The sequence below is a fragment of the Herpailurus yagouaroundi genome, unplaced genomic scaffold, assembly GCF_014898765.1.
Source record: "Herpailurus yagouaroundi ecotype Mexico unplaced genomic scaffold, PumYag 483, whole genome shotgun sequence".
NCBI lineage: Eukaryota > Metazoa > Chordata > Mammalia > Carnivora > Felidae > Herpailurus > Herpailurus yagouaroundi.
The window spans coordinates 4,573,521-4,599,811 of NW_024412700.1; the positions used below are offsets into that span (position 1 = coordinate 4,573,521).

At 40.2% G+C, this 26,291-nt stretch overlaps 1 protein-coding gene across 6 annotated transcripts in view; it reads right to left on the reverse strand.

The window, feature by feature from the left end:
• Nucleotides 1-26,291, reverse strand: part of LMBR1 (limb development membrane protein 1) — a 154,810-nt gene that overhangs the window by 52,059 nt on the left and 76,460 nt on the right. For all 6 annotated transcript variants that reach the window (XM_040464440.1, XM_040464443.1, XM_040464439.1 and 3 more), the window contains 4 exons: nucleotides 8,223-8,349; nucleotides 7,730-7,798; nucleotides 6,684-6,748; nucleotides 3,020-3,092 (listed from right to left, as the gene is read on the reverse strand). In XM_040464440.1, the coding sequence (XP_040320374.1) occupies nucleotides 3,020-3,092; nucleotides 6,684-6,748; nucleotides 7,730-7,798; nucleotides 8,223-8,349 (334 nt within the window). The remainder of the gene's footprint in view (nucleotides 1-3,019; nucleotides 3,093-6,683; nucleotides 6,749-7,729; nucleotides 7,799-8,222; nucleotides 8,350-26,291) is intronic.

Here is a 26,291-nt window from a genome sequence, read left to right on the forward strand (position 1 = left end):
AGGGTCACTTTATCTTATCAACATATTTTCCGAAGTAATAACAATATTAGCAAGAACAAAACCTCCAGCACCAGCAAGTGACAAACATGAACAATGGGAAGTCACGGGCAGGCATTCCACCAAAAAGCTGTACTGATATTCTAAAAACCAAGCAGGACGATTCAACTCTAATAATACAGTAACTACCACGACAAGTTATAGATCTTCCAGGAAACAAAGTGTTATGTTTTCTTCAGATGGCTGGGAGCTTGGCTCAGAGCAAACCATGCAGATATCCCAAAGATTCTTGTGATGTGCGTCACACGTTCCCAAGCAGACAAGAAAACACACGCAACGGCCACTAGCAAAACACAACCGTGAATTCTGGGGTAATTCACTGCTGTACGTTTTTTAAAAATCTTTAACTCTTATTATTTTGCAATTCTTTTCAACAGCCCAGAATAAAAAATATTTTAGGTGCCTGGGTAGCTCAGTCGGTTGGCCGTCTGACTCCTAACGTCAGCTCAGGTCATGATCCCAAAGTCGTAAGATTGAGCCCAGGGTCAGGCTTCACGCTGAGTGTGGAGTCTGCTCAAGGTTCTCTCTCTCTCTCTCTCTCTCTCTCTCTCTCTCTCTCTCTCTTTCTCTCTCTCTGCCCCTTTACCCCGCTCCCCCAAGCCTTCTCTCTCACTCTCTTAAATAAAAAAAATTTCTTTAATTTACCTTTTAAAAATAATTTAAAATACAAAACATTTTTACAACAAAATACATTTGACACAATACTAGATTAAAGAAAACCCATGGGGATGATTTCCACTACTAACCTTCTATGATTTCTGCTTTCTTAAAAAATAGCAAATCATAAAATACTGTTTATCTTGTTTTTCCCCCCTCTGCACATATTGATAAATATACAGTACTGAAGCCCACAATTTTAATCTATATTAGTCAATATGCCCATTTTGCCGCGGAACCATTTATGTTACAAGCCTGTTGTTTTCCACCCGAAACAGTCTACAATGCTAACGAGCAAAGAATGACAAAACGACAGCGACTGTCCCAACGTATCGTTAAAGAGTGTCAACGGAAAGGCTTTACCAACCTACCAACAGAGCGGTCAGAAATGGTATGTGACCTACCAAAATGGTAGAAAATACAATTATACTTACTATTAGCTATCATAGCATGCGTTTAACCTCTCCAAGTTAGACTGCTGTGCTAGTCAGGGCATTTTGTTTTTTTGGGCTTGGCTTCATTTCGTAATACATCTTAGCCTTGTGGCAACTACTTCTTTTTCAGTTTCTTTAGATATAATGAACCGCTTTTGAATTTGAGGAGCCAAAGGATCTAGAAAGATTATGGAGGGACTTTTTCTCCCCTCCGTGGAAATGAAAAGTGGGAAAAGGCTGTATTTTTTGGTTTGGGTTTGTTTTGACTCAACCCAAATTCTTTAATTCACGGGGCACCATCTTGGACGCTTCCTGGGTCTCGGTCTCCTGATCTGCCAGACGGACCTCAGGCTGAAACACAACTGCGCACTACAGGCAGCTTCCCAATTCAGGCGCTTTTATTATGTAACAGCGTCATTACCTAAATAAGACAAATTGATTATAATAGTTACTACTCTCATGAAATTTATAAACCTGACAGTATTGAGTCAAGTTGCAATTCTGATTAAACAGGCTTTAATGTTGAAATAGCTTTATTAAAATTAGAAGAATAAAAGACAATGTGGTACCAGTCTAAAAGTTATTGGTACCAAAGGATACAATATTATTGACAAGAATTCTTTAAAATAGATACAAATCTGAAATTCTTTCACCTAAGAATAAAGCTCTAAATGTTAGCAACACTTTTTGATTGATGATTTAAATTCACTATTTGTAACTGAAGAAAGTAGGTGTATTTTTTTCCTATTTCATACTTAAAAGTATGAACCTTCCATTTTCTACTTACTCTTCAATTACGATCCTGAAATACAGTTAGCTATTAATACTCTGATGTTAGAGTTGGTTTTCAACATTAAAGAAAAAACCAACAACTCTGTAGGAGAAGAGAGTGCAGAATGAAAATCATTTAAATAAAATTAAAAGAAAACTTATCCAAACCATGTCATTTCTCTGTTAAACTATCTCATTACTCTTTTCTTCATTGGTTCTTCATTTGAAGCCAAAAAGGATGAGTAATTCAAAATCGGACTTTAAGATCTACGACATGCTTACTTGGTTATCATAGCTGATAATGACCACATTCCCAAGTAACCAGCTTGCCCTAAGCTGTTTACTTAGGTAACAGTACTTAGGTACTTAGGTTAGCTGCCCTAACCAGTGTCCCTAAGCACCACTGAGACAGTCAAATTTGGCACCTAGAAGCAGAAAGACATACTACTTTTCACCTTAAAGATTTCAACAGGAAAGAAATGAAGTAATGATACTAAAGTATCCTTTATCTTACTAAAGTAAGAAGGGGCGCCTGGGTGGCTCAGTCGGTGGAGCACCTGACTCTTGATTTCGCTTCACGTCGTCATCTTGTGGTTTGTGAGATCGAGCCCCAGGTCGGGCTCCGCACTGGCAGCGTGGAGCCTGCTTGAGATTCTCTCTCTCTCAATCTCTCTCTCCCCCGCTCACACACACTCTCTCAAAACAAATGAGTATTAAGAAAACTAATAATAAAGTTATTAAGAAAACATACAAATCTGTAAAACCTCAGTAACTGTGAGTCGTAATGCTTAAAACGTATTAGGGTATTGGGGGCAGAGGTGCATCTCAGTGGCCAGTGTCTCGGAACTGAGCTGGCCTTGCTAGAGGACAGTGCACTCCAGCCAGGCAAAGATGGGAACTTGACCACAGTGCCGCCAGTCCTCAGCAAAACTGTCCTCACCTGGAACGTTCACGTGTTACTCTTACGTCTTGACCTCGTGCAACACGGCACAGTGTACTAAGAGGCTTATATTTTTCTATATTTTTTCCCCCTCAATCAGTGTCTTTCTTGAATTAAATAATTTTTTTTATTCAGCTCTAAATATGTAATACATACGTACCATTTAGTCGTCTCTGGAGTGCTTCCTCTTCCAGGGTAATAATATAAATTTGTTCATCCAGGTCTTCAAGAATCTAAATTCAAAGATCAAACCATTGACCGCTGCGTTATTATAAAACTAGCGCTCGTGCGGATATTTAGGCTGTTTCGCCTACGATTTAGATAACCCTTCAAAAATATTAGGAATTTAAAATAAAAATCCTCAAACTATTCTACATACAAATTAAAGAAAAATATTTTAGTATGTGACTAAACACATCAAAAGTTGGCTATTATAAAGTCTACCTATATTTAAATTTAAAGGATTAAAGAACACTGCACCTCTCTCAATGACAAATAAATATATGAATTCTAACCTTCCAAAAGGCTAAATACAGCACTATCTTTTATGCCCAAACCAATTATTTTAGAGCAAGAAGGAACAGATGACTCCATGCAACATGGGTTTCTCATCTATATTTATCTACATAATATTTAAAACAAGAAATCTATAAACTCAATCACTACCATGCAATACTTTCCACTTACATCATCTTTACATACTAAAAATTTTCTGCAAATACTGAATAGTGGTATTATCAAAATCATTCTGCAGACAGAACCCTAGAGAAATATGATGCTTATATATACACCACTCACCACGCCATACAACGCTAATAAAAAACAAGAACAAACCACTAATCAATCAGCATTATATAGGGTATTATCTGCACTATCTTCACAACTGACAAAACCTAAAATATGTTTAACTCTAGCTTTGTAGAGTTACAGGTATCGAATCTGCAGAATTTCTATAAAATTTACTTAGAACAACCCAACAATTCCCAGTATTTCAACAAATATTGATAATCCCTTATTATCAACAGGCCTAGCACCGACAGCAAACTAAAACAGTAAAGTAACAACAAATCATAATAAGCAAATAAACAATTACAAAAGCTGACTTTCCTAGAAGAAAAGGGTGGAGAAACCCACTTCAGCAGGCCACCAGTGAGGGCCTCCCCCAAGAGACGACCCTTGAGCCCTGAGTGGGAAAGGGAGGGCAGACTGACCACACCAGTGCAGAGCAGACTAGGCTGAGTGATTCAAGACAGGCTCTGCACCTGAAGCTGGCAGAGGCCACACCTTTAGGGGCCATGGTACCAAGTTTCTTACCTGTCAACGTTCTCACCGCTTTCTACTGTTTGGATCATAATCCACAGTTTTTACCGTTCTTAAGGTCTAGCCCAGACAAAAAAGATTTCTTCCTATGGTGCAAAGTGTCCATGAGTGACTTACCACCACGGGTCTGTCTCAGTGTGAGTGAGTGACAGTGAGGGGCACACGGACATTTGCGTTAAGTGCTTGTGTGCATCATGCCCTTGCCCTTGATTCTGCAACCATCCATGAAAGACAGAACGTTATCATCCCCATCTCACAATAAGCCAAAACACAAGGGTTTGGCAAATTAGAGTTATCTGCCTTTGAAGCCTATGCTCTTAACCACTCTGAGCTACTGGGGACCTAAATACGAGTCAAACACAGTCCTTGACCTCAAACAGCTTACATTCTGGTGTCTGGAGAGACAGAATGAACCCCCAAAAATAATTATAGTATTAAAAGAACAGTCATAACTGAAGCTAAAAGAAACAGTGTTACAAAAGTTAAGAGGAAGAAAGATTCCCGACTTCTAGGTGGGATGAAAAAAAGTTTTGGCATGTGTTTTTGAGGATAGTGGCCTCAGCTGATAGCTTAATTTACTACAAGGGGGAAAGGCATTTGGGTCGGAGGAAACTATAAGCAAAACACAGAGGTGAGCAGGTAGAAAGGAGGCTCAGCAGCGAAGTAGCTCGCGTACTCTGGAGCTTATGGCCAGATGGAGCAGTGCTCCAGAGCCCAGGGTCTGAAACCAGTGTCTGGGATCAAACCCTGCCCCACCCGCACTGACCTGCAATCTTGTACAAGCCACTTAATCTCCCTGAACTACACGCAATTCAGCCATAAAATAAGCCCACCACCTAACTTAGGGATTTGTTAACAGGACTAAATGAAATGTGTGTAAAATACAGTACTTCTCACAAACATATAGCCTATACTGATTAAAAAAACATTATTATTAGATGTTAGGAACCAGAAAAAAGGTGTAAAGTTTTGAGGATAATAATAATAATAATAATAATAATAAGTTTAGGAGAAAAACCAGCTTTGGGAAGGGAGATAAATACGTAGTTTGGTTTTACAGAAGATGAGTTTTCAGCTCCGTGGGGTATTCAGTTACAGCACTTACAGTGCACTGTGTTTGTTTTCCTGGCCTTTTTCTCAGCAGAATTACACATTTAGAAGTGATGTGAAAGTGATCAGGAGAACAGAGCAGAGCAACTGTAGACCAAGGACAGAACAGTGAACATTTGCCTATATTTAGGGGGCCAGGAAATAGAAACAGAGAAGGAGACCAACAAACAAACAAACAAACAAACATCTCCCCCAGAGAATCAGGAAGAAATTAAGAAGGCAGTGTCATAAAACCTCTTCAAGAGGGAAGTAAATTTCAAGATTTGATAGTATGTTTCAAGTGCGGATACATTTATGTAGCAAGTTAAATAATCCAACCCTATTTTTACAAAAGATATGAAGAGATTTTTTTGCCATTTATTTTTTAAAATCTTCCAAAATTAAGCAAGCATTACTAAACGAACATCAACTACAATATTTCCTCAATTTTTTCTTTGATTAATCACCCCGGTAGAAAAGACAAACATACTACCATAACAATTTAGTAGGTACTACTAGGGCAATACAAACAAAGGGGAATATGAGGAATGCAGAGAAAGAAGCTTGATTATTTCAGTTTGAAGAAGAGGGGAGGCAAGGCCCAAAGACAGGCCGTGAGTGCAGCGGACATCAGAGCCGGGGCTCGAGGAGGCCGTCAGGGGGGCTGAGCGGGCAGGAGGCACCGGTGGGAGGAAGCCCCCCACATGCCTGGGGAGTGAAAGCACACAGCCCCCCGGCTGGTGAGGGTGCAAGCAGTCACGGGGGGGCACGGAGTGTGGAGTCAATGGAGTACGGGACAGGTTGTGAGTCATTCAGACCTGAGTTTGCGGGCAATGAGGACCCAGGAAAACAATTTAAATGGCAAGTTCCCTAAATGCAGCTAAGAATGATGTTCACGCGAGTAAATGTTTGACAAAATAGCTAGAGGCCAAAGAAATTAGGGACAAATCATTACGATTATTACTACCAATTGAAAATCATTTAAAAATGAATATATGGTAATTCTGACATTAAAGTGAAAAGTATAATCAAAATATATATGCAGACAGCTACTCTGAAACATAAATGCTTTCTAAATCAAGGAATATATGTGGTAAATTTTGAAACATAACAGAGTTACTATTGATACAAGGCAACAGATACCTAAAATACATGTAAATATTTGTAAATTTTGTCTTAAAATTTGCTAGAGAAACTTTTTAACCTAAGTGTCTATAGTTAGTATTTTAAAAGCGAAAACAAATTTGGTTTCCAAAGATGAAAAATTTTAAAATGAAAGCAACAGTAACAACTAACTACGTCCTAAACCCACAAAAACATTCATACGTTTCTGATTGCTCATTCACAACCTAAAAGATGTTCAAATGTAAGCACGTTTATTTGAGAACCAAGATGGTTCACGATGATAAACCTACCGTTGGCTTCACCAGCAACTGCCCCATCACTGTGAACATGCGGGAGAGGCCGACGGGGGTGCACACTGAGGGAGAGACCACAGACAGAGAGGAGGCACATGAACCGCTAGTTTAAAAGTACAGAACGAACTCAAAAGTTATTGTTTCCAGAAAACTCCTGTCTCCAATTTTGCCAGAGGATTATTCAATCAATAAAGAAGCTGGGGGCACGGGGACGTGGAGGAAGAAAGATACATAAAGACTAAAGAAGGCTTAGGATGCTCAAGACTCTAGCAGTCCAATCACAGTAAGTATTTTCACTTAAAAGAAATTAAAGAAAATCAACTAAAGGGCAGATTAAATTTCAAGAGCTAATGAAACTGAGAACCAGATAGGAACATCTAAAAGTGACAAGTATTATCTCCACTCCTTTTAACTGCATTTATCTACTTACAATGTCTCTGAGATAGACCGTAATCCCTCAAGTAAGACTGAACAAATTTGAAATAAAAACCACAAATTCATCACACAGCATTCCACGTCACCAGCCAAAAGCAGAATCTAGGGTTGTCTGGGTAGCTCGGTCGGTTAAGCGTCCAACTTCAGCTCAGGTCATGATCTCACAGCTGGTGGGTTCGAGCCCCGCGTCGGGCTCTGTGCTGACGGCTCGGAGCCTGGAGCCTGCTTCAGATTCTGTGTGTGTGTGTGTGTCTCTCTCTCTCTGCCCCTCCTCCCCTTGTACGTGCACACGCTCGCTCGCTCTCTCTCTCTCTCTCTCAAAAATAAATGTTAAAAATTAAAAAAAAGAAAAGAATCTAACGCTGCAATGGATGTGCTTGCGTGTGCGTGTGCGTGTCTCTCTGCAAAAGACGCTTTCCTTAGAGAAAAACACGCACGTTTTCTTTCAAGGTTTCAGTTTATCAAAATTGATCTTAACGTAAACAAAGTTAAAGGCTAAAGCTTTAAAAATCTCCAAGCTGTTAAGTAATCTCATCAGGAAACCTTACTATTTTTCAAAACACAGAACTCCACTTTCCCATCAACCATTAGGTTGGAAAAATACTTACAGAGAAGTAACAAACATCCCATCAAAGATATACAGGAATATAAATAGGGTAGGTAGAACTCCCAGAGATCTAAAAAGAAATGTAAATAGATTTTAGTAAATCCAAAATATTATACATTAAGATATAGGTTGACATAAATTAATGTATGGTAAACATCATAATTGCCTGTTTGAGTCTGCTAACCCATATAATCTCTAAATTGTACAATAAAAAAGATCTAAAATAGAAGAAAAGGAGATAACTCTTGCGAAACCTGTTTGGAGGGAGAAAAAAAGCCTCCAAAGAATTTTAAGAACAGAAACCAATTAACAAACAAAAAAAAGCTGCTTGCTCGTTCTGAATACAGCAAACACATGAATACTCTGTTCTTATACATGTCTAAAGACTTAATCTGTAACAACGGGATAACTCTACAAGGAATTATTACAATGTCTAGAAAGCGCATGTGTAAGTATATCCCAAACTATCGTCTCCATCAGAGAAGCCGGTTTACCATACAAAGACTCCATGCTGGCAGCGTCATTGTCAATGAGCGCGGAGGCGACCCACACTATCCCAAGAATAAGCAACGCGAGAAGAATAAGCATGACCAGAGTCTCTAAAATTCGGGCTCGGATTCCCTGAAAAAGACAACGGAGACGTGATTTCAGTATTTTATGTCATCTCACGAATAATTAGGTTTCTATCTACACGAAAGCACAAAAATTCTTTGGAAGGGCAGGAAATTTATATTTATTAGCAAGATAAAACCCACTAACTTTAGAGTTTGTAATGTTTAGACGGACTTTTCTTTACAAAGTTATGTGAAATACCATTAAGCTTTCAAGAAAGAACTAAAAATATTCTTTCTAAAAACATTTTGTAGAACCATCTTTTAAAACGCAGGTTAATGAATTCTTAACTGTGATTCTAATCAAGGGCGTCTCGGCTGTTGAGGCGCACAGCCAGGCAGTTCCGGGAGCACCACACTTGGCGAGAGCACAGAGCACCCGCTTGGGCAAGAGCGCAGGCCCGGCTCGGCTGCTCCCACAGCCTCCAAGCGCCCTCTGGTGTGCAGCCCGAGGACTCCCCGAAGGAAGAATACTGCTCTCAATTACTGATCGTTTCCTTCTTCACATTAGATAAGATGTCATCACTTCACGCAGCTGGTATTTAATAAAGCCTCTTTATGCACAAGTTTGTTTTTATAATAAAGCACCTTCATGCACACTTTTGTTTTAAATGTAAAACATTCTGTCCTCAGGGCCAAACCAGAGGCCAGACCTCTAAACTTGAAACCTACTAGAAAAGGCAAACAAATGAACAAAAAACAACTTCCTTCTATTCCAGCAAAGTCACCCAACGACTGAATCCGTACCTAAATTCAAAGATGCATTCGATGTTTTATACTGTAATGCACTAATGTACATCTAATACAACAAACAAAATCATAAGTAAACCCATGCCTCTCAATAAATCCTGTAATCTTTCCTTCCATATTAAAAATAGTTTAAAGAAAAAAAATAGTTTAAAGATGTGTTACAAAGATCTAAAACATATACTGACTCCAACTTTACCCTGATACTATTTGCTAATTTCTGAATTAAAGGGATAGGTTGCACTTCAATCATGGCCCCGGGTGCTCAGATGCAACAGAGAGGACAGGGAATGCCCTGGGAGCTCGGATGCAACAGAGAGGACAGGGAATGCCCTGAGACCCCGGCGAAGTGCCCCCAGCCCTCCATACTGACTCAGAGTCAAAGGGGCCTGTCCTTACTAGTCCAGTCCTACAACAGGGCTGCCTGGGCAGGTTAAGCGATGTCCTCAAATGTGGAGTCAGCACATCTTAAGTGTTCATAGCAAGGGAGGCCGGTGAACCAGAATGAATGATGCTTGTATTTTATTTAACACATCAGCTCTAACAGTAGCTATTACTCAAGTGAGATGAAACACGAACAGTCCCCAGACACACTACGAAAAACACACTGCTACTTTCCTGAAGAACTCTCCAGACCTGCACTTCCAAACTTTAAACCACTTAGGATGCCAAAACATGACCACCACCTTTTAATGGTGATTTCTTTTTTCTTTCCTTCTCTCTTTCTAAGCCACCGTCTTTTTTCCTAAGCAAGATTATTACACATCAAGTATTATGTGGAAAGTGTATAAATAAAACGGATAAAAAGAATCAGTGCTCCAATGTGTATCTCTTCCTGACTCTGACTGAAGCCCAAATCCCACCTGCTTCCGACCAGCCCTTAGTAGTAGTCGGGCTCCCAAAACACGTAACATGTGTCTTAAATGTTATGACATATAAGCTAAACACTGTAACAGTGTTATAATATATGAACTAAACAGTAGTGATCCTTGGAACCATCTGAGACCCACTGTCCAAACAAAAGTGTTTTAATAATAATTGTGATAATTACTAAATAAGTGTAATAATGTACTAATAACTATAATATAGAACTGTTACAATGATAATAAATGTTGGGGAATAAATCGACCAGAAGATTTACACACTTCCTCTGACATTTTGGTAAGAAATAAGGGAGCCTGGGTGGCTCAGTCAGTTAAGCACCTGACTCTTGATTTCAGCTCAGGTCATGAGCTCACGGTTCGTGGGTTCAAGCCCCACATTGGGCTCTGTGCTGACAGCACAGAGCCTACTTGGGATTCTCTCCCTTCTCTCTCTGCCTCTCTCTTTCTCTGTCTCAAAATAAATAAACTTTAAAAAAAAGAAAAGAAAAGAAATATTCCTTGGCAGCTAAATGTGTTTTTCTTCAAATATGTTACTCTGCTTTGGAAGCCAATGCTCCATGGGTCTCTCCCATTTCTGTGCATCTCACAGATACTGGCAAGGATAGATAGCCCTTACTCTGGACTGTCTTTTTAAGGATTTCTGGATAGCAAACAGCCTTGAAAAACAGAGATGGCATCTCTCTGAAACAGAAGCAGGTCTGTTTCCTGTCTGGTATGAGAAGAATAATGTCCCTCTACAGAACAAAGGGGAGGCAGGTTTGCCTGCAGCCCATTTGTGGGTTCCTCCGAGTTCAAGGTCCTCAGCTATGACCTGAGCCCACTGTAGGAACAGCCTCCACCCGAGCCGTGCTGCCCCTCTGAGGCTAGTGGGAGGGTGGAGTTGTCCTGGGAACAGGAAGCTGATGGCTTGCCTCGTTCTGAGTAATGAAGTCCTTTGCCTCTGGTCCAGGAGTCTCATGTCCACAACCACCGTGCAGGAATCTAGCAGACTAACTTGTCAGCTTGCAAGTACAGTAAAGTCTCAGAGCCTCCACAGTTCTAGCAGATTTGGGTGGCAAGGGTAGGCAGCTACCACGGCTTTCTGAAGAAGAACAAATAAGGGCCCAGAAGGTTGGGTTAAGGGCAATGAGAAGACTTCCAGGATCTTGCAGTGAGCTCTTACCCAAGCAGGAGGCAGGTGGGAGAAGTAAGGGTCCCCAAAGACCTGACATGCTGATGCTTGTCAGAGGCTGAGCTGCTTAGGGAGCCTGGTCATAGCTCCTTTCCCAGAGAGGGGCAGGGGGTTACTCTGTTTGTGCACAAGGCCAGCTAAAAAGACTATGGTTACAAGGAACTATTTTTCTTGAAGACTTTGTGCTTTTCTGTATTTTCCAAATTTCCTAGAATGAATGTGCATGACGTTGAGAACAAATTAATGTTTTTAATTTTTTTCTTAAAAGAATTAACTTCCAAGAGATTGACAAAATAACTCTAAAAATACCCAAGTTCAGTTTATGAGACATTATGGTGAGCTAGTTCAGGACCCCAACCCTAGCAGCAGACTGCTAATGTTCAGAGCCTGGTCCCATCACTGACCAACTGTGTAACACGGGGCACATTTCTAAGCTCTCCGTGCCTCAGTTTATTCCTTTGTAAAAATGGGTTTATTAATAACACCCCTACTTTACCGGGTCATTAAAAGGATCAAATAATATAAGTAACATGCGTAGCATTAGGCTGGATGCTTAATAAGCACAATGTAAGGGTTAACTGTAATGACTCCAATTCTTGCCTTTGTCTTTAAAATTTCCAAGGATTTGTGGCTCTGAATTAAATTTATATCACCTTCTAATGCCAGCTCATCACCTACTTCCCATCTCTGTCACCTACCATCCACAGACCTGTAAGTCTTTCTTGATGATGTGAGCACCAGGTTCACAAGCACTTTTATCACATCCCCCACCGTCGCGAGTAACACACAAGCTCCTAATGAACTTAACCTCCACTCTACCACAGCCCCCCTCCATGCACTAGCCCGGCTCCCTCTAAGCTCTCCGACCGTGAGACTGCTCCATGCTTCTCTTTGACACATCTGGTCCTGAAGCCAGCGCTGTTGTCTTCATCACGGTGACCTCCACTCCCTCAATCCACCCGACTCCCTCAACCGGTGTTGTTTTCACTTGCCTAAACCCGACGTTAAACTGTGTACTTTCATGATAATCCAGCACCGATAACATTCTAATATTCCTGGTCCCTTTGATTTCCACCAGACCAGCTTAATTCCACTGGCAGCTCACTCCTTGAATTCTCGGTCCTGTGAAAGACATTTACAAAGTCACGAGAACCTTCCACATTCCAGAGTGGGCCTCTGCTGTCACTGGGCAATACTTACGCTGATTTCTGGCTAACAATTCCCTCAATGAGTTGTTAAATGTTTTCCATTCTCCTTGATCCTAATCTCATCCCTACTTTCCTGCAAACTGCAGCTGCCATTACCTCTTCCTTAGCAAGACACAGCTGGGCAGCCTGCACATCCCTCAGCTTCCTTGCCTACCCCCTGGTTTCTCTGTCTCCGTTCTTATTTCATTCTACAAAGGACAATGGCTCAGGCTTAGATGCTCCTCCTTTCCCATGCTGGATCAGCACTTCTCAAACTTTGAGAGGGGCTTGCCAATCCCCCGACAACCAGCTCAAAGGCACCTCAGTCAATTCTGATGAAGACACCGGCCAGACTGCTCTGTTCTTCCCCTAGGTGATCTGGCCTCCTCATGGAGCCAGCGACCCTGAGGTTTCTATCTGTAGTCCGAATCTGTAAACTGAGACCAAGAGCCACGCATCCTAACTGCCACCTCCCCTTGGGTATCTCCCTAGTCCTAAACTTAATTCTAAAGTCAGACTCGTCATTTTATCCCCTAAACCTGCTCCTTCGGTGTTACATATGGCAATAAATGGCACCGATACCCACTGTGTTATTCTTTCCGGACGTTGGAAACATCCTTGTCACCTCCCTTCCCGCTGCACCCTCTGACACACACACATACACACCTTGGACCCTGAGCTATTCAAACACCAAGTCCTTCTGACTCTCCTGTGTCCTTACAACTAAAGCCATCCGCTCCTCCTTCCGCAACCACATCCGTCTCACCTGGACGACTGCCTTGCTACCTCATAGTCCCAATAGCCAACTCTCGTCTCTCTCTGCCTCACCTGCTGCCTACATTGCAGCGGGAGTACGATCTCTGCAAAACAACTCTGACCACATCACTCTTAGTCATGACTTGCTGACAGAAGTATGGGCCAGCAACAGGGAAACAGGTGCACTAATGCAACAGCAAATTAACATCAAATCTCATTAGCGCCACTTCTAGCCAAGTGAGGTGCTACACACATACATCCCTAAAGTTGGGCCTTGCTTCTTTTGCTGTTTAGATACTGTACAAAATAATTATAGACGACACAAATTATTTATGATTGAATAGCATGCAAAAGTGCTATCCAACAGACCCTTTCGTGATGATGGAAATGTTCTAAGTCACCCAGTAAGATAGCAACCAGCCATATGTGTTTATCAAGTACTTCGAATGCCGTTTCTATGACTGAAGAACTGATTTTTATTTTACTTTTTTTTTATTTACTTACTTTAAGTAGGCTTCACACCCAGGGCGGCCCAACGTGGGGCTCAAACCCATAACCCTGAGACGATGACCTGAGCTGAGATCAAGAGTCAGCTGCCTAACCGGAGCCACCCAGACACCCCTGATTTTTAATTTTATGTAATTTTAGTTCTTTTAAATTTATATAGACACACATGGCTGGTGGTTACCATATTGGTCAGGGCGGAGTATCAACAGTCCGCTTCTAACAAAATCTGATATAATCTCTGTACTCTAAAGTACTTTAAGCTCAATTTTCTTAAGTGTTTTCTTTAATCTTTAATGTTTATTTATTTTTGAGAGAGACAGAAGGAGAGAGAGGGAGACACAGAATCCAAAGCAGGCTCCAGGCTCCAAGCTGTTAGCACAGAGCCCAACGCGGGGCTCGAACTCACAAACCATGAGATCATGATGCCCTAAGCCACAGTCGGGTGCTTAACCGACTGAGCTACCCATGCACCCCTGAGCTCGATTTTCTAAATTTAACCTTGATATAAAATTACTTGAAAAACAGCTTGGTTAAAGTAAACTCATTTAACGTGCTATTGCTCTAACTTAATGTTTTTAGTACCATTTGTGTCAAAAAGAGGAAATCTACTACTAAATTCAAAAACTAACCCCTCTGTTTACATTAAGAAAAATTATTCTCTCATTTAGAAAAGTCGTTTTTAAAATGCAGCCTAAGTACGTATAATCTGTCCAACAGTGATACTTAGGTTCAAGAGCTACATGTTTATCCCCATACACTGACAAACTGAGTCCTCAAATAAATCTTCGTGTCAAAAAAATTATATGTGAACAGTTTCTGTCAAAAGAAACAAGCTATATAATTCCAAGAAGAGGTTTTTTCTATTACAGATATATAACATCGAGATGAAATGTACACCCACATGCTTAAGCAGTCAAATAAGAATCATTTAAGAAAAAAAGAGCTCTATAGTCAAATCATATAAACTGTTCAAGATTTATTATCAATATTTATTTTGAAAAATAGTAAATAACTCATCAAAAGAAATCTGCTCGTTTTCAGTTATCAAACTAAGCAAAAAAGAGTGACTTGGCAATATTATGCTTACAGAAAAGGCTGCCACAGAAAAAGTCAACAAAATTGCTGAATATGACTAGGCCTGCTTATGAAATATTGAAGATAACCGATATAGTAAGAAACAGCTGTTATTCTGACTCAATCCACTAGGAGGCCAGGACAGTTATGTTTTCCTTTCAATTGCATTCTGTTTTTCTGATTAAACAAGACAAAACCAGCCCAACTTGAAATCAGTGAAGTGTCACCATTTATGAGCTTTAGCAAAACCAATAGAAAAACATAAATTTGTTCATTAAATGCAATGTGGCAGCTTTTTTGTCTTCAACAACTTTCGGACAGAGAGAAGAGAGGTAACAGGGGTATGAACAACCAGAGGCTTCACGTATAAATTCAAAATTGACGGACTCATACAAGTGCCAGAAATACATGAACTGATACCACCACGTTTCTTGAGATCATAAAGGTATTACAAAGCCTAAAAAGTACAGTCTTGTGTGGCATGTAAGATGCGAGACTTTTAAACTTTCGTATGTGATTCTGTCTGCAAAGTAATGAAAGCATTGAGAGCTTTTATCTCTACCATTAATCACCAGCAAGACAGCATATAAGCAAAAAATATGCCTACTGCTCATTTTTCCATTAAGAGTCAGAATCGGGAGTTAGGAAGCCCCAAGGGGAAGGTTCCCATCAACTCTATTCTTGTATACGCTGAGCTAAAAGATGTGCCAGATGTCAGAATAACTTACTGAAATGCCCTGCGAATAACAAAGTGGCAAAACATTGTCAGAGAGGAAAAAGGTTTCCATTGTTCATCTTAAAAAGGAAAGTCTCCTGAATACAAGGTCACAAAACTATTAAGAACTTGTTCGTTATTATCAACAGTGGTACTCCTTTCAAGTAATTTTGAAAGCTTATATTAAGTCATGTATTACTAAGATTCCAAGAACCTTGTAGTAATTTCATCCCTAGTATGAATAGTTATCTCAATCCCTCCCAAAAACCATTAATCTAAATTACTATAATGAAATTCCTCCCCTTTTACTAAAATCATAGTTCAGCAAACACTCAACGTAGGACTTAAAAACACCATCAAAACGAAGTACTTTCTTCCTGCTAACGAAACACTATATTGTTTTTAAGAAACGTGAGCTATATGATTACACTAGCTTCTCTCAATATTATTTTGGAAATCACAACTATCACAACGTTAAAACAGTTTAAATTAAATAGGCTAGTAAAGACTAAATACATGTAGACACAGCTTTCTTTCTAGATTGAAATAAGCACTGAATGCATAAAGTCTAAAACATTAAAATAGTTATATCTGCTTTTTGAAAATTTTCTGCTGGTCAATTACACACTTAATTGCTTTGTACTGAAGATCAATGAAGTGAAAATTACGATGTGTTTACAAAAGCTCCAACAATAAGCTGATATGTTTCTATGGTGATGAACATTTAAACAAGATTTTGCCTGGACGTCCTGACCTCTTGGAAGGTATGTAAACACCACTTTATGTACTAGGGCTCCACCCACCAGGAAAGCCTGGGAAAAATTTCTACATTTACAGAACATTTAAGAGAAATATCAAGCCACCGCCTTCACTTAACAAAAAGAGTCTCTTAGTAACATTCAGATAAGGTTTGCACAGCATGCCATCAAGACTGCACCAGACGTACATGCAGTCATCTGGGGAAGATGGATGGAAGCACTAACAAGGAACAGAAAATACAGGCAGGTAGTAATTATTTGAAACCATGAAAAAAGCTACAAACAAGCATCTCTACAGAGTGTCAAACATTTCCCCCCTTGCTCCCAAGGTAATCATTAAGAGTTTGGACCGAAAAGTTTTGGGACCAGGTCAAAGAAAACAGCTTTACAGAAAGCTATGTTAAGCTATAGTGAATGATTTTTTTAATATTAATATTTTCTTCACTTAATGTAGTCTATATAAGATGGAAAAATTAAAACTTTATGACACTCAAATTATTGTAATTTGACAAAAAGAATGTATTTTAGGATACGTTAAAATAAAAACACTTTCATTACCAGTTCATTTAACTAAGATGTTCACTGTATTCAAATTAAGCAGAAATTTCTCATGATATTAGACAAGCAAAAATCGTCCAGATTGCAAGTAAATAAATTAACACAACAAGTAAATGAAACAAGTAAATCAAAGAACTGAACCATAGAAAGACTGCAGGGACTCTGTATTAAAATTTTAAAACATAATTCTAAACTTGGAAAAAATATTTCTCAGTATTCTACATCATATCAAAATAACTTAAAGGCCAGCCAGTAAAGAGCCAGTAAAGATGGGGCGCCTGGGTGGCGCAGTCGGTTAAGCGTCTGGCTTCAGCCAGGTCACGATCTCGCGGTCCGTGAGTTCGAGCCCCGCGTCGGGCTCTGGGCTGATGGCTCGGAGCCTGGAGCCTGTTTCCGATTCTGTGTCTCCCTCTCTCTCTGCCCCTCCCCCGTTCATGCTCTGTCTCTCTCTGTCCCAAAAATAAATAAACGTTGAAAAAAAAAAAAAAAAAGAGCCAGTAAAGAGCTTTCCTTCTATTTCAATAAATAGATTCCGATAAATCTGTAGTTCACGGAAATCTGGAGTTCATGGAATCAATTTCACGGAAAAGAAGAGACGGTAACTAACATTTGCCGAGCTCCTACCAGTTGCTTTGTATGTGCTCACTGAATCTTCATGATAAATTAGAAGATAAATTTTATTATAAATCAGGAAGCTCACGTCCCCAAAAGTTAAATAATCTGCCCCTGGTCACCCTGTTCAAGGCTTGCCAGCTTCAGGACCAGACCTGTAAACTCAGGTCCATCAGTTTCCAGAGCCCATGCTTTCCACCTCCGCACACAACAGAATCAAGACACCAAAGACAAACTGACGTGGAAACACGGCAGTAGGGGAGAATGCTTAAAACCTACTGAAGACAAACCTCTAATTTAGTAAAGGAAGTAAAGCAAAACACATAAAAGCTTCTTTTACTAGAACATTAATTTTCAATTCCAAAATAGCAAACTCATGCCGAGGTCAAATACTCTGTCCTCTAAGAAACTTAATGCAATAGAAGCCAATACCACTATTCGTTTCATAAAACACTCAATAAAGACACAACAAAGAACATTAGAGTTATTATTTATGACATTACTACAGCAAAATGTACAAACTTTAAAGTGTAGAATTTAATATGAAGCACTGTCACATGATTTGGATGATCATGTCACATCGCTTATGTGGCAAAAAGTACATTCACACAGAAAGCACTAGGAATTCGAGAACACCGCAGGAGAGCTCTCCCTGTGGCAGTCAACCACACAGGACACACGGACATGAGAAGCTTCGGGCTGTCTGTCCTCACTCCAATCAGACCCTCCGTTAGCTGAGCGAGGCCCATCTCCCTGACTTCCACATTCCCCCCAGCCCTCAATAACAACTATTCTGGGTGGGTAGGTATGCACAAATGTGCGTTTTACAATTTTCCATTGAAAGCAAGTTGGCATTTTTTAAAGTTTATTTTATTCATTCTGAGAGAGACAGGGAGAGAAAAAGAGAGGGTGGAGGGCAGAGAGAGAGAGAAAGAGACAGAGAGAATCCCAAGCAGGCTCTGCACTGTCATCACGGAGCCCAACTCGAGGGTCTATCTTCACGACAGTGAGACCACGATCTGAGCCGAAACCAAGAGTCCGACACTTAACTGACTGAGCCACCCACGCACGCTAATAAACTGGCACTTTGGTTTTACACAGCAGCTTCAATTTGGGTAATGTGAGCCCATTACCAAGAAATAAATAGGCTTTTGTCCCTTTCTATTTTTAAATAACGCAAGTATGCTGTTTAGTGTTATATGTCTATTAAATACTTAAAGGAACATGATCGCATCCACTGTGGCACCCATGTGGCCCTCCCAACTGCACCAAACTTCCACACCAACCTGGTCAAGTGTAACCACTGATCTGAACTGCCGTGTTCATCATTTATTGGCTTGTATTTTTTATTGTGGCCACACACACATAACACTCATAAAGTCCACCTTTTTGAGCATTTTAAAGCGTACAGTTCTATGGCGTTACGTATACTCATCCAGATCATTCTGCGGTCACCATCACCATCCATTCCCGGAGCTTCTTCACATTCTCCCACTGAAACTCGGCACCTGTTAAACAAGAAGTGCTCATTCCTTCGTCCTCCTGCCCCCAGCCCCTAGCACCCAGCATTCTATTTTCTGTCTCTATGAATCTGACCATTCTAGGGACCTCATACAAGTGGCATCACGCAGCATTCATCTCGTGGGGTCGGACTTACTTTACTCGGCGCAGTGCTCTCAAGGTTCATCCGTGTTACAGCATCTGCCAGAATTGCCTCGCTTTTTAGGGCGAAATCATATCCACTGTAGGTGTATACTACATTTTGTTTACCTATGAATCCACCGGCGGATACTTGGGTTCTTTCCACCTTTTGGCCATTATAAATAGTGCGCCAGGAAAATCAGTGTATAAACGTTCTGTGAAGGAGAGACAGGAGGGGGACAGGGGAGTGGGAGAACCCTAAGCTCATCTGGTTACCAGAGGGGAGGTGGGGGAGCAGGGAATGGGTGAAATGGGTGATGGGGATTAAAGACGGCACTTGTGATGCGCACTTGTTGAATCACTATATTGTACTCCTGAAACTAACATTATACTGTATGTTAACTAACTGGAATTTGAATGAAAAGCTGGAAGAGAGGAAGGAAGGACGGAAGCAGGAAGGAAGGTAGGTAGATAGATCAGTCTGTGGAGTGCTTGCTTTCAATTCTTTTGTGCATATACCCAGAAATGGAATTGCTTTATCATATATAGTAATTCTATTTTTAATTTTTTGAGTAAGCACCATACCGTATTCCACAGCATCTGCACCGTTTACATACGCACCACAGCGTACAAGAGTTCCGATTTCTTGGGGCGCCTGGGTGGCTCAGTCGGTTGAGCATCCGACTTTGGCTCAGGTCACGATCTCACGGCTCGTGAATTCGAGCCCCGTGTTGGGCTCTGTGCTGACAGCTCAGAGCCTGGAGCCTGCTTCGGATTCTGTGTCTCCCTCTCTTTCTGCCCCTAACCCGCTCTCATTCTGTCCCTGTCTCTCTCAAAAATAAACAAACATTTAAAAAAAAAAAAAAAAAGAGTTCCAATTTCTCTACATCCTCACTGATGCTGGTTATTTTCTTAGGTGTTTTTCTGGGGGGGGGGGGGGGGCCGGGCAGGGGGCTGGTTTGCAGTTGTTGTTAGCAGCTGTCCTAATGGGTGTGAAGAAGTACCACACTGTGGTTTTGATTTGCATCTCCCCAAAGACTAGTGATGCTGAGGGCTTTTCACGTGCTTATGGGCCTCATGTGTCTTCTTCCCAGACATGTCTCCAGTCCTCTCTGCTCCTCTTTTATTTGATAGAATCAAGTTCCATCACCACGTTCTTCAAAATTGCTCTGGCCGTTCTTGGTTCTCTGTTGTTCCGTAAGAATTTTACTATCTGCTTATCACATTCTATAAGATAACCTGGTGGAATTTTTATTCGAGTTGAACTGACTCTAAAAACAAATTTGAGAACTGTTATTTTTACCATATAAAGAAAGTCATAAACACAGAATACCTATCCATTTATTTAAGTCTTCCTTAACATCTTTCAATAAGATATTTTATTTCCATATATTATTTCCATAAAGATTTCACATATCATTTGTCCGATTTATTTCAACATACCTTGGGCTGTCCTATTATAAAAATATTTTAAGTTAGACATTGTTTGTTGCTATTACTGATTTTTCTATATTTTTCTATTTTATTCTATATTAATTTTTTCTAGATTAATCCTACATCCAGGTTCCTTGCTAAATTTCCTTATTTGAATTAATAACTTATCTTTAGATTCTATGGGGTTTTTCCATAGACAGTATCATTTGTTTATAATGACTATTTTGTTCATTCCTTTCAATTTTTCCTTTTCTTGTCTAACTGTACTACTAGTAACTCTACTACAGTGTTATTATTAAGATAAAAGTACTTAAGATGACATCCCAATTTTAAAGTAAACACTTCCAACATTTTACCGTTAAGTACAATGTCAGTTGCAGACTTAAGAGTAGATATCCATAACCAGGTTAAGAACGTCCCCTCAAGTCCTTAGTCTGCTTTTTAATCACGAGTGGTTACCGATTTTACTAAATGTGTTTTGTGTCCTTTTTGAGATGCTCACTTGACTTTTTTTTTCCTCACTTGACTTTCCTAATATGAATTATAGGCATAGCTTGCCTCAGGTGAAACCAATCTCGCATACCTGAAATAAAATTTTCTTCAATGATGATCTTTTGCTTACATGGCTGGATTCAGCTTAACATTTTCTGATTCATAAGTATTCACAAATAAAAATGGCCATAATGTTCCTTTCTCATACTATCCTTGTCTACTTTCAGTATCAAGATTATACTAGTTCCATAAAATAAAACTCTGAATGCTCCATCTTCAAATCTCTGAACAAATTTGTATGAAACTGAAGTTATCTAGTAAAAATATGCCACAAGCTGTCTGGACTTGATTTTTTTTAATCTGAAGGACTCTGCAGAACATTCATTTCTGGCAATATCGAGAATCAGATATGCTTATTTCCCTCTGTGGGAAAAAAAAATGTCTAAAGCACAAGGTCAAATATTTTTAAATCTCCCTTAAATCTTCTCTTTGTCTATTAACTCTGAGAATGCACTGAGTTTGGTACCTCTCACAGGGTTAGTTTTTCCCAAAGGTCAGGTCATTTTCTGAGTCCCTTATTCATCTTTATATTTAAGAGTTCTTGTCCTGCCTGTTCTCTTTATCACCTCCCGCCCGTGGTGACAACAGAACCAGTAAGTGGATCCAGAAAGTAGATGTGGGCAGGCAAGATCCAGTTCTGAATGGAGTGTCCAGCAACCTGTATCCCGGTGGACACTTGTAAGTACCTCCCGGACTCCACCACCAGAGCCCCATCTTCCATGCCAGCCCACAGTGGGCGTTACTGCTGCTTGCCGACTGCAGCTCCCCGCCGAGCACTCTTTGCTCTCTGTTCCCCACACCCTTTACCAGTAGAGCCACATGGTTTTAATTTTTGTTAAGGCCAGGTCAAAGAAGAATTTGAAAAACACAGATATACTTAGACAATTGGAAACGCTAAAATCAATTAGCTAAATTAGATGTAATATCCTATGGGACAACACAATAAAATGCTTGGGCTGTCTTTTGTTTGGAGAAGAAATCAATTATATCAGACAAAATCATTTCCATTGCTCTTACTTCCCTACAATTAACTCTAACCCTAAAAGAAGTGAAAAAGCCAAGTCGGTAGGAAATCAGCCAAAGGTACGCAGCCCTACAACATGAGATAACCTCCAAGGGACACTACACAATGCCCAGGACTCCACTGACAGAACACCCAGGACCTCTGGCCGTTTCCAAGTTTTGGACAACTTTTCCCAGCACCAGAAAATTTATGTACACAAAATACATTATTAAAGGAAAAAGGGCATAAAATGTATGTACACGGCAATTATATTTACAGAATAATCCAAGTACAAATACTGACAGGTAATTTGGAATGATATAAAATATAATGTGAGGTTAATCGGCTTCCAATGAAATTGGTTAAATTAAAATTAAAATATTAATGAAAAACAACAGAAGTCAAGATACACAAGAGAGTCAATCAACATCATCAGCCTCAAAAGTACGCTTTACGCAAGCCTGATGTGACATAGAAAAACTAAACATTAAGGATCCTGCGATACAGATGCATTCAAGAAGGACTTGTACATTTGTAGAATTCATCTTGGAGTCTCGAGGATTTCTGAACATCAGATTGGAAGAGATCTTCTTTGAACAGTAAAGCCAGGAGAGGCCAAAACAGCTTTCGAAGCTAAAGAGGACAGGCCGAAAGACTGAACCCCCATATCTGTCGACAAAATCAGAGCCAATTCAAGCAGGGACCACAAAACCTCCCAGTCTGGAAAAAGGCCAAAGAATGTCCCGAAATTAACAATCAGGGAATTAATACTGTATTCCAGATAAAAGGCCAGTAAAGCTAACAAGTAGAGACAGAAAAGGAATCAGAGACATGAGTTCAAAATGATGGATTAAACACACACTTTTTTTAATCACAGAAGACAGGAAAAATATATAATAAACAATCAATCAGTCAATCAATCAATCCACACTGTCCCTAGCAGCTGCAACAGAACCAGACATACAATAAGTGGCCAACAGGAATTAACCAAATGAGTTATGCTAGAAGACAAGAGCATCCGCAGACTAACAATGTTAAGAAATCCATAAATGATAGAAAGTAGATGGGATCAAATCTATGGAGAAATGTCCCAGAGAAACTACAGACCGAAAATAAAGGGGAAATAAGAGGAGTGATCCCAAGAGCTACAAGCTTATAGTCAAAAAGTCCAAACCTTATAGAATGATAGTAAAGATAAGAATCTAATAAAGTATTTAAAAGTAATAGATAAGGGTAATATTCTTGTATAACTGCTTTGAATCACTGAATAATAACATAGAGAAAAACTAATTTAGATTCATTCTTTTCAAGCATCTCACAAAATTAATTACACAGATTAAATTACACAGACTAAAACTCACAGAAAAGGTACCTAAAACTCCTAAAACTAAAAAAAAGATTGTATTATTCATTCTTGGCTTTTAGGGATGATAACACTTAAAGAACTAAGCCAGTATCCAATTACTAAGAGAGAGTATAAGTTTAAAATGTAAAAAAGCCAGGATAAAATGAAATCAGGTCTTGTTTAGGTCTGCTTATATGGTATTTATTGTCAAGTCCTGAGTCTTCTCATATAATTAATTTAAATGCAATTAAGCAGCACAAGTCATAGTTAAACAGGACCAAGTAAAAAATGTACATGTATTATGAACCTTATATTAAATCAACTTTCTAAAACCAACTATAATTGTTGGTTATATTTAAACCATTTTTAACTAAAAAAAAAAAAAAATTATTTATTTATTTATGTATTTATTTCTTTTGAGAGAGAGAGAACACATGCACACACTTGCAAGGGAGGAGCAGAGCCAGAGGGAGGAGAGAATCCCAAGAGGCTCCAGGCTGTCAGCGCAGAGCTGACGTGGGGCTGAACATCATGACCCTGAGATCATGACCTGAGCCGAAACCAAGAGTTGGACGCTTAACCAAATGAGCCACCCAGGCACTCCACCAATTTTAAATAAAATTTACTTACAAGTACCTACTACACATTAGGTTAAAAAGACAAAATGATACATAATGCTTTGAGACATCTTCTATGCTAATTTCTTGGCCTGGGGGATTTCCCAAAAGGTATTGAATACTGAACCCCAACTCCTAGGAAGTAAATGCCTATGGATGAACTCTGAGGGGAAACTTCTGCCCAGAATTAAGACTGGGAGTCTTCCCCTATCAGTGAGCAAGGGGTGTGCGTGCACACGTGCGTGTGCACGGCTGTGCACATGTGTGTGAGTACATGCATGCATGTGTATGTATGAGTATGTGCGTTTTAAACAAGGCGGCCCTTTTGCTGAAGGATTTCAGCAGGGCCTCGGTTCCAACTCCTGGCCTCCATGCGCCTATTAGCCTATGTCCCCTTGTAAGCAGCCAGGGGTCACTCACTCACTAACTCTTTGAGTTTTGTGCTGCCTGTTCAGTGTCGGTCTCCAGAGGTTTTCTCACTTTCCTGGAACTCATCTATGCATTTGGTAACATAGGGATTTGGTTTTATTTAACAATGATATAAGCTATTTAATTGCCTTTAACTGTGTAAGAAAATTCATGAGTTGACATCAAACATCATCATAGAATCAGACCCAAACAAAGCCTTATGTATAACATATACAGACTAAAATTTCTCTATGCATTACAACTTATGGTGTTTTTTAAACTCTAACATCTTGAACTTTTAAAAGGCTGATTTATTTTTTATAACCTTCATATTTTATTTCTACATATTCAAATAAGAGAAGATTTCAGGCAGTTATTTGCAAATGTTTCTCAGTAAATAACATTCCAGGCCCCAGTTGTCTATTTTTGATACATAAACAGCCAAATTAGATATAACTGTTACTCCACTTTCTCTGGCTAGTATTACTTTTGAAGTTCCAGGGCCATCTGGACGTGCAATATAGAACTGTTAATGAGCCAAACACCTTCACTAGGCCCGGCGAGGACTCACTGGGCGGCGGGTCTGAAGAGTCATTATCTGTGTCACTGTTGGCTGTATGCTCTTCCCCACATGCTTTTAGACCTCAGTGCCCCCATGTCCGTGGTATTTAAATAATCATTCATTATGGCACCAAGCAACATAGGACGAAGAATCCACACGGTAGAAAACACACGATGCTCAAAGCCACTCCTGTGGCTTGTGCGGTTCCCCGGAGTAGTCAATCAAGTCCTAGAACCACAAGCATGCTCCCCTGATCTCTACTGAAACCTGGCAAACTCACCAAATACACATTCACACGCTCTCAAGATGTTCTCTCCTAAAGGAAAAAATATACATGTATGGATTTTTTTTTTCATAGAAACAGTATGAGGCATCTTTATAGAACTGCACTGCAGGAACCCTTCTCTAATCTCCAGAAGGTTTGAGAACTATTTGATCAGTCAATGCTCACACGGGGAAAAAACACTCTTTGGAGTCTGGTTCCAGCTCTGCCACTACGTCCTGGAAGTTTCCCAAGAAAACTTGGGCTTCAAGACCTTATCTATAAAATATGCACAATAAAATTTGCCTTGGTTACTTCTCAGATTTTTAACAGATCAAATGAAACAAAATATATGAAAGCAGTTTAAAAACAATAAAATACTGAACAGACAGGAACCTTTGATAATTCCTGGCTGCAGGGAAAAAAGGCTAGTGCCTATGCTACGTAAGGGTTTGCTTAGCCATATATTAGGTTAACAATATCAACACTATTCTCAAGAGTTTCCTTTAACTTGTCATCAACTCCCATTACAACCACACACTAGCAGCCGTCTTCCTGCCTTTGAGGCACCCGAACCCGGAGGTGTGCCAGCCCTGCCCTGACAGGCTGGGGAAGAAGACGGAAGCTGGGAGAGGAGCACTGGGAGAGGAGCACCGCAGGCAGGAGAAAGCTCCGGGGCCGAACACGTGGCCCTCGAAGGGCGTGGCCAGGGAAGGAAGCGGCTCACACCTTGGCGGGTGGGCAGCATCCCGCCTCGGGCCGCAGTCAGGCTGAGCTCCGCCACAGCAAGAGGCCTGGCACACCACCTCCCCTGGCAGGCACACATGGTGGCGGCTGTGGGGCTCATTCCTAACGGCCAGCTGAAGGACCAGGACACCAAGCAGAGGATGGTAAGGATTCTGTAAAGACTCGCTGCATTTGTGAAGAGCCTGGAGGTTTAATTTAACCTGGAGGTTCTGGACTAAAAGCCTAAGCTGTACCAAAATAAAGCAAACTCTCATGTCTTCTTTTGTGCTGAGGCTCTAAAATGGCCCTAAAAAAAAAAAACACACCCTGGAAGATACCCATGCAGGAACCCGGACTCGCCCCCCCTCCAGGAAGGGGCACACTGATGTGTTGTTAGATCCTTCCTCTGACAAACCAATGGGACCTAAGACCT